We start from the raw sequence: 16,801 nt of genomic DNA, 5'->3' as shown, positions 1-16,801 counted from the left end.
TACGGTTTGTACGCTTAACTGATACTAAAAAGGTTGTTCTGCTGCATTTATAATCAAAACTGTGGTCAACTAACTTGCAATGTTGTGGGACAAACCATTTGTGTGCACAGCAGGGCGTACCTAATAAAGTGGCAGTACAGTGTACATATACCAAAAGTGTAATATTTTGCACATAGTTCAGTGAATGGTCGAATTGGGATAAGGATATCACATGTGGGGCCATTCATGGAAGAGCGCACGAGCGAATGCTAAATATAGATTCTTCATTACAAATTTTACTTTTTTGTTATTTTTTAAAAATAAAATCGATAGTGCGCTATAACTTTTGATACTGCAGTGTAAGAATTTGGGTTAAACCGAACTCGGGTCACTTCATTGACGTGATCAATCATTCCCATCAACCACGGAAACGGTTAAGCCACTCAAGTTTTAACGTCGTGCGAAATATACTGGCAACTTATTTGAATAGGAAGCTGCCCGGCCAATTAACCAAACCCGGGTGTCAGTGACTGACTCATTAGCAGTTGCTTTAATTATGGACCATACAAATGTTACACTGTGTAAAGCAAAGTGGAATTAGAAATTAAATATTGTGAAGTAATGATTTCTCGAGTTCATTTAATCAGCGCCTTGTAAATGAAAATTGTGCGCCCCCAACAGAAAAAAAAAAAAGTTAAGGGTATCATTTTCCTTCCGCTTCTTGAACCCATAATAGAGAGGGGGTGTTTCTAATGACAGATTCACATCCGCTTAAATTCGACGTATTTAAAAGGTTCAACACTTAAAACAGATGACAAATGGAAAAATCACGAAAATACACAAAACGATCAAATAATTACAACTTAATGACAGCCTTCGACAACTTGTGAATGCGCCCCCTGGCGATCAAAGCCGGCAAAAAAGCTAATTAGATTTTGAAATGCATCCGGAATCCTCTTAACGACAAAATAATGCTTACTCCATTTTAAAAGGTTTCCTTTCTTCGTTTATTTTAAGGAAGTGAATGAGGCATGCACAGAAACAACAACAGATGAATAATTAGAATCTTTCTTCTTGGAATGGCAAAAGCATTCGTGGCCTACCTAAATTACGGGCGACGTTGTAATCATTTGTCTTCATACAAACTCTGTTCTTCTTTTTATTTCTTAATTTAAAAAAATAAAATTAAAAATTGCGACTATTCTCTCTGCTGCTGACGACGTGTTATAATTTCCATGACAGCCAAGTTGTACAGAAAGAAAAAGAAAAAAAAAAAGAAAGACCGAGTCCAATAAATAAATTCTATCGACTCCACAACAATTCTATAAAGTGCAACTGTCTGTGGCTCCCTCTATGATTCTCAGAAAAACATCCGAGTTTTAAAATTAAAAAAGAAAAAAAGTTCAAGAAAAACAAAGGAAAGATGTCTGAAAGCATTTCCCATCCACAGGATGGTCAAGTGAGTTACGCAAGTTCTTGGCATGATGCCAACACCTTGGCAATTCAAAGTACTTCTCTATCGTTGTGTGGATAAACAAGCAACCAACTTACTTTAAAACCGCGTGCCCGATTGCAGTATTTTCGTATAAGTTTTTGTTTAACCCTTCTGAGGTTCGCCTCTTGTGTCCTCTCGTTTAACGCACCGTCAGCGCTACGAGCCAACCAATCGGCTCTTGAGGGTCCGGAGTATCGACAGATGATTCATGCCAGCAGTTTCAAGAGAGGCTTGTCTTACAAAGCATCTTGCCTTTCTAAGATATCTGGCCGCCTATCTTTTTCTATAAGTCGCCTTTGCGGACGCGGAAGAAAATAACGAGGTCAATACACGAGACGCTCAGAGAACTTTAGATATGGCCGAGACCGGGGGTTAAAGGTCAGGTGAGAGCGACAGACACTAAAAGAAGCTTAGAAACCGCTCTTAAAAAGGGTCGCTGGAGTTGGTTGAAATCTGATCTTCCTTTCGTCTTGCTTTATGTACCTGTTGTGTCTAGTGTTTATACAACCACTTATGCCCCCCATTTATTCGTGGACGCCATTTGCAAACATTGCAGAGCCATACAGCTTTGGAGAGCCAACATCGAATAACGATTGAATGGAAAACAAATACAAGGAAAAGTTTAAAATAAATGTTTAATACTAAAACGCGATGAATTCTAAATGCATAGAATTCTAAACGCAATGAATTCTAAATTCAAATCTTTTAACAGAGAAATGGAAGCTGTTTTAACTTTTTCAAAGATGGCCGTTTCGAAACAAAAATGTCCCTCTCCCCTTCTTGTGTATTGTAAATTTAATTTGGTACGCGTTTGATGCAAAGATTCATCATAGCCTGGGAGAGTCGAAAACTGGTTCCATACTTTTATTTATAATTAAACAAACAAGAAGAAATCGCTGAAAATGATCTGGAATTTCGAATTTCTCGGAAATGAAAATCGAAATGGAATTAGTTTTGAAATTGAAGTTTTTATGAACAACGATACCTCAGAATCCCCAGAAAACCGAATCTAATTATCTTAATTTTATTTCTTGCTGGATGGGTATCGCTTCAAAACTTTTCTTGTACTTAGAAAATTGCATTTGATCTTCTACCAGCATTTGACTAAAATTCTTCTTGCCAACAAATATTTTCGTAAATGAAATTTAAATTCGATCTATTTACAAAATTGACGAACTGTAGAAGACGTGTGCTTCACTCAAAACCACAAGATATCGGCAGAATTTATTGATTGACTACAATCCCAATTTTATTTGATAAAAAACCACGTTTCATTATTTATTTTCTACGAAAAACCCCTTAAGAACCAATTGTGCACCCTCCATCACTACAATAACATTTTACCGGATCCAGCACCCTTGCATTTCGAAATGTGTCCCATTATATATTAACAGAGTTGGAAAAAATGCCAAGCTCTCAGTTAACGAGAAATAGCGTGCATTTCATACATATATATACTCCATAGTCAAAATAAAGGAAACATTTATAGTCAAAAATAGCGAATCAAAAAAATTAAATTGCGTAGATTCAAAAAAAGTCTGAAAATAACGCAAATCATAGGAAGACTCTGTACAAGATATACAGTGCTTTATCTTCATATTTTTGCATGGGCCTAGTATCACTGCGCTTGAATGTCTTGGTGTGATTTGGGTTATTTCATGTTGCCTGTAGTTCTTAAAAAAAGAAGTCAAAGTCGCTTTCACTGACTTTGTTTTATTCACTACGATTAAGGATTATACACGTCAGCAGAGATCTTAATTATCGTGCCACTCCATCCTATATATAGTAGCAGATTAACCTTAACATCCTTCTGCGGACTCCTGGCCAGCCTTGCCTAACAATGAGAGGAGAAATGTTAATATGCATAATTACTCACGTTCATAGCAGCCTCATTATTTTGTAGCGAGAAATTAAAGGCTTAAAACAAGTGTAATTAGCTAATAAAAGGTAGACTGCCTAGTTGTATCAAAATAGGAGACCTAACTCCATCTCTAGTTGATTACGTTTTCCGCCTCTCCGCTCCACTGCTTCTGCGCGTTGGCCTCTCTAGAGATGCTGTTTCTCAATGAGCATCACCATGGAAGCTTTCACGAGCACACCTTGCCTGCATTGTTATCTCGTCTTTGGCACCAGTTTTCGGACCAACCTCAAGATAATTTTGATGCATTCGTTGATCTGGTAAATTAGGCTTAATTCGCCAAGCTTCGGTTCAATCACAGCATAGAATGGTTTAGCGAGATGGTAGGATTATCTTTTCAGGTTCGATGCTCTTTGTATTAGACATTTTCGGAGGGACAATCAAATGCTGTTTTCCCCAATGGTACTGGTGTTTCGCAAGTTATTTTAAACTATTTGATATGTACAGAAGACTTAATATCTTGTCATTCCATCTAAGCTCCTTTCGACTGCTAAATCCATCCAGTGGTAGTACCTTGTGTTCAAGAGCAGCCATTTTTAAAAAGGGTCAGATAGACAGACTGCCAACTTTATATCTCAAAAGCTACAAAAATACATGTCTTAATAAGCATTAACGAGATAGAATGGTATTTGGATTCGACAATAATGGAATGGATCCTCTCGTATTATCTGTTTTGAGTTCTCCATACACTGCGTATGTTTTTATAGATCTCGTTGCTTTTGTGTTTAACTAGAAGTTCGCAAGCACTTAGATAATGCATAAATAGCAGAAGAAAATATTAATTCTTGTTGCAAATTTGCAAATATATTGCCCCGACTTTCTCTTTTGTTATCACACAGAGGAACATTTGCATGCGTGTTTTTTAACACGTGTGCAAAGCATGTTTTTTAAGCGTCTATCCCAGTATGCCTTTCTACCCAGGAGAGATAAGTCAGCCTCTCTCTCTCTCTCTTTATCCCTCACGAAGCGACAAAGTTCAAATGCCAATTTACGTTGCGCATCTATCGATCGGACCCGGTAATTACAACCGGCATTCTAGGAAAGATTGTTCCCCCTACAGCCTTACCCCGAAGGTTAAAATAAGAAATATGGTGCGCACATCAGATTCCCTAGAGTGTGTGGTATCCTCCTTAATTTGCACGTAGATGATGTCAGGACAGAGGTTTCATGCCTCAGCTGCCACAGCCGCCAGCTTACCGGGTGTGTGTGTGTGTGTGTGTGTGTGTGTGTGTGTGTGTGCGCACGGGAGTGAGGGGATGCTAGCATGGATGAGCTTGATTTCCTAACTACCGTTTACTTTTGTAGCCTTCGAAGTCTTTAGGCGGTCTATTATATTACCTTTCGTAATAACTGTTTTACAATGCACGTGCTTATACCACTTCCTTCCTCCCCACCTTCGCCCTCTGCTTCCCATGTCTTCTTCGATGCACAAAGGCAAAATTCTGGAATTCAGTCAACTCGTATCACCGATCAATGACTTTCGAAATAACTCGCATTGAGGTCTACGTGCAATCGTTAAACGTAAAAATAAAGCCATCTTTCCACACCCAGAAATACTCCAAGCTTATTACAACCGTTAATACTATCTTTGGTTTTTTACACGATGGTCGGAAGGAAAGGAAGAGTTTAGTGTTTTGTGTCGAAGGACAATCAATTTTAATCATCAGGGAGATTACAGTAGAGCGAATTTGAGCTGGTCAAGGTCATTCACTAATTATTCCAAGACGCATTCATGCTACAGTTGCATCCCTTCCCATCAATAAACTTTTAGTCTAAGAAACGAAACGCACGCTTACATCAGCAGTCTGGGTCGCGAATTATGCGGGCGAAGGGTAAAACGATGATGTACAACGATGGATCTTTGGAACACACTCAGAAAAAACAAAGACACTCAAATTCTGACTTGCCAAAATTAAACAGGCGATTTCTATCCCACTTCATACAATTTCTACACCCTCTCAAAGCCAAACTATTTATCAGAGAAATAAATTGTTAGAAACCTTATCCCCTCTACAAAGAAAATCATGCAATACATAAACTGGGTCTGAAACTCGCCACTGTGATGTTATGTTATGGGAGTTTCTGGCGCAAGGGCTACTTTGGCCATATTGCGGCCACTGTGATGTGAAAGTAAGTCTACTTCTTCGGCCACCCTCTATATATAATAGACCATTGATGCAGTATGGTTTCATTTAAAGTCTCTTCTAGACTTGTACCTCTAGGCATACTAAATTCAAAATAAATCCAGCCTCTTGGAGTTATTTTGAATTAGAGCCAATGCAATTATAGCTTAATACTGGTTTGTCCATGATACTACAGAACCTGGGTTAACAGAAAAACCCTACACTTTTGCTTCCTGACATCAGCTACTCATCTCTACTTAAAATTGCTGAATAGCTTGCTGAATTCGAATCCTCCTGGATTCGAATTCTGTGGACGATAGGATTCGAAATATTTATTTATTTACTAGAATTTCCGAATTAATTATGTATTCTATGGGACTACCAATCCTTGAACAAGTTAAGACCTCATTAGCATCGTATTTAATGCACACAAGTTTGGTTGCAAGAAACAAGTGGAAGGCTGTCCCTGCGTGTTAAGCTCCTGTAGGTATTCGATCTCCGGGCAACAAATTAGATGGAATATTTTAAATGCATGTCTAGCAGCGCTGATTCTTAGAGTCAAAGGAAATGATTCTTCGTCTATAAAAGATGAAAAAACAGAAAAAGGAAAGATTTCACAAGATTTCAGGGAAGAAATACTTGAGGACTGTTTTACACAGTTAAGGAAGAGGTCTTAGGAGGTGGAAATAAATGATTGTTAAAATATTCATGAAAGCGGAAGGAGGCAGTGGGATGCTCCTGCTTTCTGATCATTAATTCACCACTTGGGATGAACTTGTCTTAAGGAAAGGGATTGAAAATAGCGAATTTCGCAATCACCAGCCATCTTGGAATGGAGCAGACGATTCGCTGAAAATCGAGGCATGCTTAAAGTCTTTAAGAAGGAGAATCACTTCCTCTCATTATGCCGCAGCGAAGTACCCACCAAATCCCTACTTTCAGCTCATTTATTATGTTCTTTATTCTAAGAAAGCAAACTTCGATACCCGGATGTTCTCTCAATGTCACGCGCCAGCAGCCCATCCACTACGCGGAAACAGTGCTCCGACGTGTGCTTGCGGCCTTGACGATGAAGAGTGTGACCTTTTTGTCCACATTGCCGATTGCTTCGCCCACGATCGTGTTAACACCCCTCTCCCCCTTCCCCCTCAGGTTTCACTTGCTTCTTATGAAGGCCACTTGGGTTGGGCTAACGAAGGTTAAAGAAGCTCCAGAATGACTCTGCCGAGATCAGATTGGAACTTTCATTAGAGAATACCGCAGTAAGTTTGATGTCGAAGTTCAAAAGTTAAGGGAAATTACAGGAGCATATAACCTCCCCTTTCATTTAAGAAATCTTGATCTTTTTCGCAGTATATGCACTACTTTGCCAAAATATTGAAAAGCAACATCTAAAGTATGTAGCTGTCAAAAATAACTTTTGGTCATTTAAATATTAACAAATAATGACCTTGCTAAATTCTTTATCCGAATTTTTAAAAGTCGGATGATTTTTCTCATTAATTTACTGTCTTAATAGCCAATGGGTGTATTAATCACTAGGCTTACAATTTCAACTTTATCTCTTTTACTTTTCCTGATCGCAAATCTCCTCCCATACATTTCCATTAATGGATCCGTAATGTTCCTCCGAAGATTGAATACTGAGACACAATCCTTCCTTTCTTCGTATTTTATTAACCTATAGATTACCTTCCCGCTATTTTGTCTTCCACTAAGACTGAAATAATTAACCGAAAAGAAGTTTAACGACCAGTCTTTTCCATAATATAACTACGCATGCGTCATACACACCACTTAACGAATCCAACATCGTCAGCCCATTATCAAATCTGATTATTTATGACCAGATAAGTTCTCTTATTACATAATCCAATATATTTAAACAAAAAAAGCAATCACTATTTTGGCTTCTTTCTATTGAAAGATGAAAATGGAAAAGAAAAATAGTTTATCAATAGAAAATTAAAAGAAAAAAAATTTCCTAGAGTTTGGGACTTGGTGTACAAGTTTGGTAGATTTGCTTTGCAAACTTCAACGGTTTCTCTTTAACACAATGTTTGCATTGTGAACGAGATACTCCAACATTCTCTGTGTGAGCTAACAATTATTTGTTTCTATCAACCATCGGAACTCAAGTATACTTGACTATTTTAGGAGTCTTAAGGATGGTAAAGAGGAGTCTCAAGTGTGTTTCAAAATTATCCCGTAACGTGCTTGTAGTCATTAATGAACTTATGTAATACTCCAGATCACTGCTACATTTTACCAGAACTTAGTTTTAGAAATCGCATAAAATCGTTCGTCAATTATTGGACGTGAGGAAAGGATTTCGTATATTAGAAGACATCCAGGATTTTGTACCATAAAGACTACAAGATGACACGCTTGCGTAACTATAGAGAAGGATTCGTGGTTTTTTTCCCCAGCATTCCTTGTACACTAATGATACATCCTCAGAGTAAAGGGGAGGCGACCACCTGTGATTCCATCATTATTTGCCCCCCAAGGGACGTGATTTCGACATCATTCTTAGCAGGTGGCCTTAGAATCTAAACGTCTACATCTGATACTGAAGACGCATAGAAAACACTCATTAGTGAAGGAACTACTGCAGCCTTCATCTTGCAAAAGTCAAGGTTATAGAGATTTCTTTTTAAAAAAAAATAAAATATGCAATTTGCGGAAAAGTTCTTTATTATTTTGCTATATCTGGCTCTTTAGAATCTTAAAACAGATTATTAATAAGAACGAGTTCATTTTCTTGGAATTCGATCTAAATACATGGTCTCCTCTATCAGAAGAGAAGACTTGGCATATATAATTAAAAATATATTCGTTTAAAAAATTAAATCTTTTTCTACGATATTTTTAAACTTAAAAATCGTAAAATTTGAGTTATTAGCAAAGTGATTTTTAATAATTAATTTATGGCCTGAGAAATTGATGGGTGTTGTTTTTAAAGTCGTTTCAATATTTCCACTGAGAAATTAGCAGCTCTTCATCTACAGATCCCTACAGTGAGGAAGTTTTGAATTCAACAATGACCATGGAATCGGCTATAATGGTAATCATGATTTCTAGCGCATTTTTTGACGTTAAAACAGAGAACAAAGCATACTCTGTTAAACTTGATCACAGTAATTGAGTATTAAGTATCTCCTAAAGTACATAAGGAACTCGCTGGTACTGAAATTTTCCACCTGCATTTATACCAAACTCGGGGATACTTACCCGTTTCGCAACAAAAACAACATTAAGTTGAATTTTTGGCATAGTTTATCCAAGAACGAATACACCAGCCGTTATTGGTTTAGAAATTCAAAACCCATGATTCATTACAAACGTGCTCGAAGCTACAATCGGTCGAAACCATTTGAAAATTTGGGAAAACTTTATTTTTGGAAGTGTAAGATCAAAAGTTTTGGAAGTTCAAAATCATTCTGAAAGTATTCTTTATTACAATTACTCTAGGAATAAATTCTAAACTCCTATGAAAAAATTAGGTTTTTATTGTCCGAGGCAGTGTCAGTCCTGTTCACCTCGGATAATCGAGGTCCCTCTTCACTGAAATGCGACCACCCCATCCACAATGGAATATGCCACATGACTCGCAGTATAAAAAGCCGAAGAGCTTAGTACGCTAGAGCGGTGGTAATTTGCATCTTATCATGCAAGTCAAAGTAGTAGTTATGGGATGTAGTAAAGATATCACGGAGTTTCAAAGGGGCACGATGGTGGGAGCTCGTGCGTCGGGTATTTCCATATCGGAAACGACATGTCTCATCCATTGCTCATGGCCCACTGCGGTTAAGGTGTACAATGAATGGTGTCGAATGGGTCAAACCTGTAAAGGATTGCGCAAGGTGGATGTTCGTGGTGAGTAAAGAGGACATCAAGTTGAAAAGGCTCAACGGCAGGTGACTGTACGACAGTTGACATCGCAATACAATATGGAGAATGCAAGAACAATATCCCAAATGACGATGCGCCGCACAATCAGACGTATGGGGTTTCACAGTAGACAGCCTCTCCTCACAGCTCATCATCGTCGATGGTGAATGCTGTGGCTTCAACAACACACTGGTTGCACATTGGAGGAACAGAAACGAGTGCGCTGGTCGGATGAGTCCAAATACCTGGTGCAACACACCGATGGTCTTCATGTATGGTGCAAGCAACAGCAGTCCATGCACCCATCGTGTATGGCGTCCACTGTCCAGGCAGGTGGCGGTGGTTGCTTAATATGGGGCACGTTTCGCTGGCAAGAACTAAGACCCCTGGTGCGTATGGACCGTTTCACTGGTGAGGTCGGGCCCGCACCGTGCACGAGTGGCTCAGCAACAGAGTGGACATATCACCCACATTGACTGGCCTTCAAATTCGGCTGACCTCAGTCCAATTGAACAGCTGTGAGATGTTTTGGTAAGGGAAATGAGGCATATAGACGAGCAACCGTCATCTATTCCGAACTGTGGTAAACCTTGCAAATAGCAATGGCTACATATCCCTACAGACATCTAGTGGAGTCAATGCCTAGGCGAATAGCGTCTGTTATCCGTGCGAACAGCAGCCCAACACGGTATTAGGTAGGTGATCACAATTCAGTGATCACTAACTGTACGTCATATATGCAATCGAAGCCAATGACATTTCGAGAACAATTACACATTCCATTATTAGAGTGGCTGAAGTTTTCTGGATTATCTGCCTTATTCCTGAAACCTCCAGTCACTCTGATTATAAAATTGTAATTGCTCTTAAAACGTCAGTGGTAACAGATGTTTGATGTAATGGACAGTCCTGCTCTTGCTCTTTATAAAGATCGAAAATATAAAACTTCCAACAATGAATGAGAGCACAGTAAACAATCTTTCTAATAAGATATTATAAACACAAACCCGTTGTAGAGATTGGAAATATAAAAAAGCACTGCAGACCAAGTTGAAAATATGGAGAATGTAAAAAAGAAAATGAAACAGAGATTGGAAGCTCATATCAAATTAATGAGAGACAATGATGTATGTGAATAGCGCGAAAGAGATAGGTAGCTGTACAGATAAAACGTGGAGTCCTCTTTAAATGTACGATATTTTCCCACACCTCAGCCACTCAGGTACGAGCCTTCCCTGTCGTGTCCTCCGTTGTTTCGCCACCAAAACCCAGCCAGTGTAGCGTGCCAATGATTTAAACCGCCTCATTAAGGCATGCCTCAGCTAATGGGCTTGTTAGCACGAAGGAAGTTCTTCGCCAGAGACTTTTATGGCCGGGCACGAAGTGTGGCAGTGGAGCACACACACGTTCGTGCGAGAACATACACCTGCCACTACTAAACTTCTCAAGGAACTGCAGGATTTTAAAAGTCCTTTAGAATTCTCAGCTAACTTAAGCAATGGTACACCTGCAGACATTCCCACATAAGTATTAACAACCCCGCAAGAGTCCATCTAGAAAGATCCCATAAAGAATAAGAAGACAGAGCAGAATGGGACAGTTTTCAATTCAGTAATTAATTATCCTGCCACCAGACGGCGTATGTGCGAATTAAATTTAAATGGCGATTGAAATTCCTCCATCGGGCCTTTCCACACGTTAGATTGGCTAATATTTTGGTAAAGTAGTGTAAGCCGATACGTGAAATCAATCTTTGATGGATTTTCTGACGTCACACATCCAGGTATCGATTTGTTGACTATGATTTGGGAAATTTTGTACAGGAATATGAATCAGCAGAACTTCAGACACTGGAAGAACCATCCTTTCTTTAAGCAATACAGTCAAAATTGGGAGAAGTGGCTGTTCATCTCCTCCTTTCAATACTCCTACAGCTTCGTTGCTTTACATTCTCTAGCCGAAAAAGTTTTTGCAACTTGCTCCTTCAAAAATTAATGAACACCAACATAGAGGAGAACGTGTTTTGCTTCGGAATACCAAACATTCATATAGCTAATTCTGTTTTTATTTATTTATTTTATTTTTTCTCTCCCATAAGGCAAGTTGGAACGCGCGTATCAATTTGGGATGCATTGAAAGACATTATCAGCAGCATTTCTCTGTTGCTTGTCCTTTCTATAGAATCCAACTGGCAGAACTATTGCAGAAGGAGCGAACAGCAATAGTATGTGATGTGAATCCGACAAGAGTTCGCCCGAAAGCTCGTGTCAGTCGTACTCAGAGCGTCATGTATTATTCACCGCAGACAGATACTCTCAAGAATGTCAACACCGGTAGGAATTCCAGCTCCATTGGAAGCCTGTTAAATATTCAAACTGTTGCTGCAATATGTCACTAGGGGGCGATGCATGCATTCATGAAGTCTAAAGTTTCGGCTGAAAGTGCAAATTTGGTCTCCTGAAAGTGGTTACTTTGTCCGCATATATTAAGCCAGTGACCGCGGGATATACTTGATGACGTCACTGTTTACTTGTTAGTTAAAAGCCCGGATTATTTAAGGTCTAATAACTTCTCTAGGAGTAGTACGAAATCAAAACAGGTGATCCATCTGCACTGTTTAGGGAGAAATATCAAATATTTAGTGCTCTTTCCCCTTAGAGTGTCGTATTTGGTTGCACACGATTCGGATCATCTACGCCAGAGGTGCCCCAGACTTTATAAAGTTGGAAGGTACTTCTTGGTTTTGTATCATGTATTCAATGGAAATAATGATACAACAAAAAAAAAAAGTTCCGAAATCATTTATTTAACCTCAGTCAAATATGATTTTTTTTCTATTTTAATGAAAAAAAAAATTTAACAAAAATTTTAAATTGAATCTTTTGCGCGAATGAATATAATACAGTGAGACAGCTTGACTTCCCGATCGACCGGTAGATCGCGATCTTTATAGAGTAGCATGGACCCCACCAGATTCTAATATCAATTTATGGGCCTGTTGGAATGTTTATAGAGGAGGCTATAGAGACTTATGTTTCATTTGCGTTAATTTTCTTTAATTATTAAATGAAATTTTGACTTTTTTACTGTCTGATCGACGTCATTATATTTCAGATAACAAACGACCAATCGCTTGCTCCATGACAGGCCATAAGTGCGGGCATAGTTTTAGGCCTAAGTCAGGTCTCAAGTCGATGTTCCATGTCGTGTCTTTCACTGGCGGGAAACTGTGACATCGTTGTATGAAGCTGACGTTACACTTGGTGAGTACCATTCCCTCTGGTTTGGGGCAGGGCAATTATTGATTATGAATGATTATCGGAAAAATTGGTTTGGATGACCAATAATTTTCTTCGGCCACTTAAGTCAGCATCCCATACTTTTTTTGATGTTAGTAAATAGGGCAGGGGATCATGTAGTTGGGGCATACATGGAGATAAGAACTGGGCACGTTTTATATATTGAGCAGCAAGTTTCTGGTTACTTACTCCAAGAAGATTGTCTTATTACGTAGCCAACAAGATTTTTTCTTTAGTTTTTGGTAAAGCGCTGGGCGAAAGTCAAGCCCTCATCCCACGTAAGTCCGAGGTCCCTATGATGGAAAACCTTCTAGGTAAGGGTACCACTGCTCTCACTATGAATATTATCGTTCCTCTTTAAATTGATAAATGATATTTAAGTTGACTTGGTGGGGTTAATAGACGAACTAATTTTTAGCGAGATAAAGTTCCAGCTCTCTTAGTAGGAGATTTGCATGAAAGTTGACGATTTCATTTGGTCAGAGTGTTTGGACGATATATAAAGTTTAATATCATCTGCAAAAGTGCTGCATGCAATCTTGAGGAGAGCATTGAAATTATTCCAAAAAAGCGACAAAAAACAAGGCGGACAGGATGACGCCCTCGGTAGCTCTTCTGCAAATGGTGTGTTTGGATTGAAGTGTTGTGTATTCCACTTGAGATTCTTCATTCAAGAATAGATTCGAAGAGTTTTAATACTTTTTTCTTGCATCTTAAAATACCATTCATGTATTTTCATCAAGAGGTTGACTGAGACATTAATGAAAGTAGAGTTAACGTCTAAGAAGATGACATCAATTTGTGCTGTAACATTCAGGTTCGTCTGAATCCGAATTAGGACTTCCAATAAGTTTGTCATCGTTGATCTCTTGACAGGTATAAACAACAGGGTCTTCGCAAATAGTTTTAATAAATTATTGGGATTGAGCGAAGTCCTTGTATTTCGGAGGTTGGACTTTACGAACGGATTTTAATAATTTTAATTTTTTTAAGCTTTTACTACGGAATAATCTTTAATTTCTTGTCGCCAAATCTGAGTTTTCTAATTTCATTTGCATCTTTCAGGGAAGCAGTAGGACCCTAACCTTCATGAGGCTCCGTCCTACCATTAGATGTCGCTCACTGCGGGACCTGCTGCTCCTTGTAGCCATCTTCACCTGTCTTACCTTCTACCTCAGTTATCACATAGGCTCCCCTTCCCTGCAGCTTTCAGCAGTAATAGGTAAGAGATTTACTTTCAATACAGGCCTAGCAAGTGCTAACTTAGTTAACATAGCTCGTTAGTCAGTCCTCAGAAAACTGCCCAATACATTTTATAAGGACCATGAAAGTGACACTGTACATTCTATATGCACTATATTGCCAAAAATAACCTGCAGTCTTCAAGGATTCAGCTACTGATTTGGGGGAGAGGGGGGGTGCTGACCTAATCAGAAGCTGACGCTGAAATTCAAACCAGAGGCATTCAATGGGGTTAAGATCGGTATTCCTGCCAGGCTAATGAAGCTTTTAAAAGTCCTTTTCTTCAAAACAAATAGTTGAAAGGCTGTGCAGTTTGGCATGGTGCGTTGTCATACGCAAACAGAAAATGAAGCTTTCCCCACACATCGAACCATAATTCTTAAAGATCGGGGGATCATGATTGGTACTCTTAAAAACAGAAGGATAAAGCCATGAAACAAACTGCGGTTTAAAAATGCAGCTAAGTATCGGAGTCATCGGGTGGATGGCAAGTATAATGGACCACTACCACAAACGTCATCCAAGAGAACCCTGATGATCGCTATAAGGTGGCTGTTTGGATAACATTCGTTGGCAATGTTCTGCTAAAACCAGTAGCACGGTTTGGTGTCAGAGGTTTCTGTATCGCACCTGTGAGACATCAAAATGATTTCAGTTTCATTTAGTTTCGGTCGTAATCCAAAAGTGTGGTAGGATTTCTGGGACAGCAACAAATCGAAAGAAGCTTAAAAGAACATCAGTTGCTTAAGAACCTGGAAAAATCTATGAAAGTAAGAAAAGAGCCCTTGTTCATTTAAAAACATCATGCCGATCATATACACAAACTTGGACTCTTTTGGTGCAAGGCACGGTTGATTTTTCAAAGAACATCTTGCATCATAAGAAGAAAAATTAAAGAAAGCACAAAGATTTACATTCGTGTCTATTGAAAGTAACGAACACTTTCAATAGTTGCCAAGTTTAAGTGACTGTTTGATCAAAGCCACTTACAGAACTTTACAAGAGTATTTTTGTTCTTTTTGCAGATAAAGTAACATTAAACACTTGGGCAGCTTGCATACAACACAGTTCGCTCTGATAAAAGGGTCCATAATGTAGCCATTGTGACGTAATGTCATTTGGCACTGAGCCAAGTGAAAAACCTCACGCTGTTACACCGTGTACCGTGTGTGTGTGGGGGGGAGGATTTAAGTGAAAACATTCGTGATTCGGACTGAAAATGGAGCATTGCTCTATCAGGAGCTATCGATAACGTATTTGAACTGAAACGAGTACAAATAGAGAAAGCCATAAGTTTTGGTGAAGATTATCTTATCTGAAAGATCAGATGTCATCGGGAATGTTAAGTTTTATGGATGAGTAACCTTACATTTGCTGGATCACCAGAGATAAGCGGATTTAAATCGTCGGAATGTAAGGAGTTTGTAGTAAAGAATTCATCCTTGTGGAACACCAACTGAGTTCTAGTTATAGCACGCATTACAGTAGAAACTGTCGTGGATAACACTAGTTACAGTCTCTGTCCTTCCATGCAGTATGGAAAATGCCCAGGTTAGATCCCCTTGAGTCGCGAGGAATTTAAGTGCTTGTTGTTTGATACCATGGTCTGTCTGGAGGGGAGGAGGAGTCTAGGTCCCATAGTTCCCACAAAATCTCTCATCAGCCTTTGAAAAGAGCGAAACTGCCCATAAAGCATGATATTAAGGCTGTTTGTTTAAGCGTCCAAGCTGCTTCTAAGGCTCCTTGAATGACACTACTGCGTTAATGGGAATTCCAGGCATCCTCGCCTCACTACTACAAATAGATCATCCTCGTGAAGGTAATGCAAAGCGTACAAAGGAAATACTCTTTTGGGCCCCTCTTTTCACTGTCCTTGTCTCCAATAATGCACAACAAAAACTCATTAAAGCAACCCAAGAGCTGGCTTATCCGCCCATGTATAACATTTACATAAAATTGCGTGTGCTCTATGATCGATCTGTGTTTTTTCGGACGTAAAAACGAAAAAAAAACTTTGCTGTCCACCTGAGACCGACTAACTTAGCCACAGAGTGCGAAAAAGTCCATAAAAGTCCCTCACGTCTGAAGAGATTTGAACGCGGGTCTTTTCTAACCTCGTGTTTGGGGGGAGACGATTATAATCACTGTGCTGCCCACGGAGATCCACAAAGCCCACGAAAGAATTTCATAACTTATGTACAGGGTGATTGGAAAGTACTCCATATTTTGAAACTTGTTTTACTTAATTAGTATGTAAAATAGTGTCATCGTTTGAATATAAAATAAGTAGAAAGTTTCATGACATTTAATGCAATGCTAATTTTTTCTTTTCTCTTTCATTGCACAATAAAGAATGGCGAATAAACTAAATAGAGCTTGAACTACTTTAAGCTATGATATGTGATTCTGTGGTAGTTGCACTGAGTTGTACAATACTAACAATAGGTGACTCAAAAACCATTATGGTTTTCAGAGAAAATCTGCGACGGCAGTATCAGTCTTTGATGCTGAAAGCAGTGGAAAGATATCCACAGAAAATGTTCAGACAATTCAAGGGACATTCTGAAGAATGTCCCAAATATCCATGAGACGATATGCAGAGGAAATTGTAATAATGTATCGTAGTGCAGAAGAGTAATGAAGGAACTGAAGTGGTGATCTTGAAAATTGCATTATGTCCAGGAACTTCCAGAAGACAGTGACAAAGTATTTCATGGTTGGTTGGAACACTGGCTGACCTGCTCTTTTAAAAGACAGCCATTATAGAGATCCACACGATGCAGTTGAAAAGAGTCAAAGTCGTCGGAAAGTTGCCGTATGGTGCAAAACAACTTTTGATAAAGTTATTGAA

At 38.9% G+C, this 16,801-nt stretch overlaps 1 protein-coding gene across 2 annotated transcripts in view; it reads left to right on the top strand.

Moving 5' to 3' along the window:
• LOC150078136 (cadherin-like and PC-esterase domain-containing protein 1) overlaps window positions 1–16,801 on the top strand; it is a 168,449-nt gene that overhangs the window by 99,808 nt on the left and 51,840 nt on the right. For both annotated transcript variants that reach the window (XM_090385077.1, XM_090385076.1), the window contains 2 exons: window positions 12,524–12,672; window positions 13,774–13,930. In XM_090385077.1, the coding sequence (XP_090241203.1) occupies window positions 12,652–12,672; window positions 13,774–13,930 (178 nt within the window). In that variant the 5' untranslated portion in view covers window positions 12,524–12,651. The remainder of the gene's footprint in view (window positions 1–12,523; window positions 12,673–13,773; window positions 13,931–16,801) is intronic.

This window comes from Mastigoproctus giganteus, chromosome 11 (assembly GCF_048544385.1).
Source record: "Mastigoproctus giganteus isolate SK-2022 chromosome 11, ASM4854438v1, whole genome shotgun sequence".
Lineage (NCBI taxonomy): Eukaryota > Metazoa > Arthropoda > Arachnida > Uropygi > Thelyphonidae > Mastigoproctus > Mastigoproctus giganteus.
The sequence above is the reverse complement of the archived record's forward strand: the minus strand, read 5'-3'. Positions and strand labels throughout refer to the sequence as shown.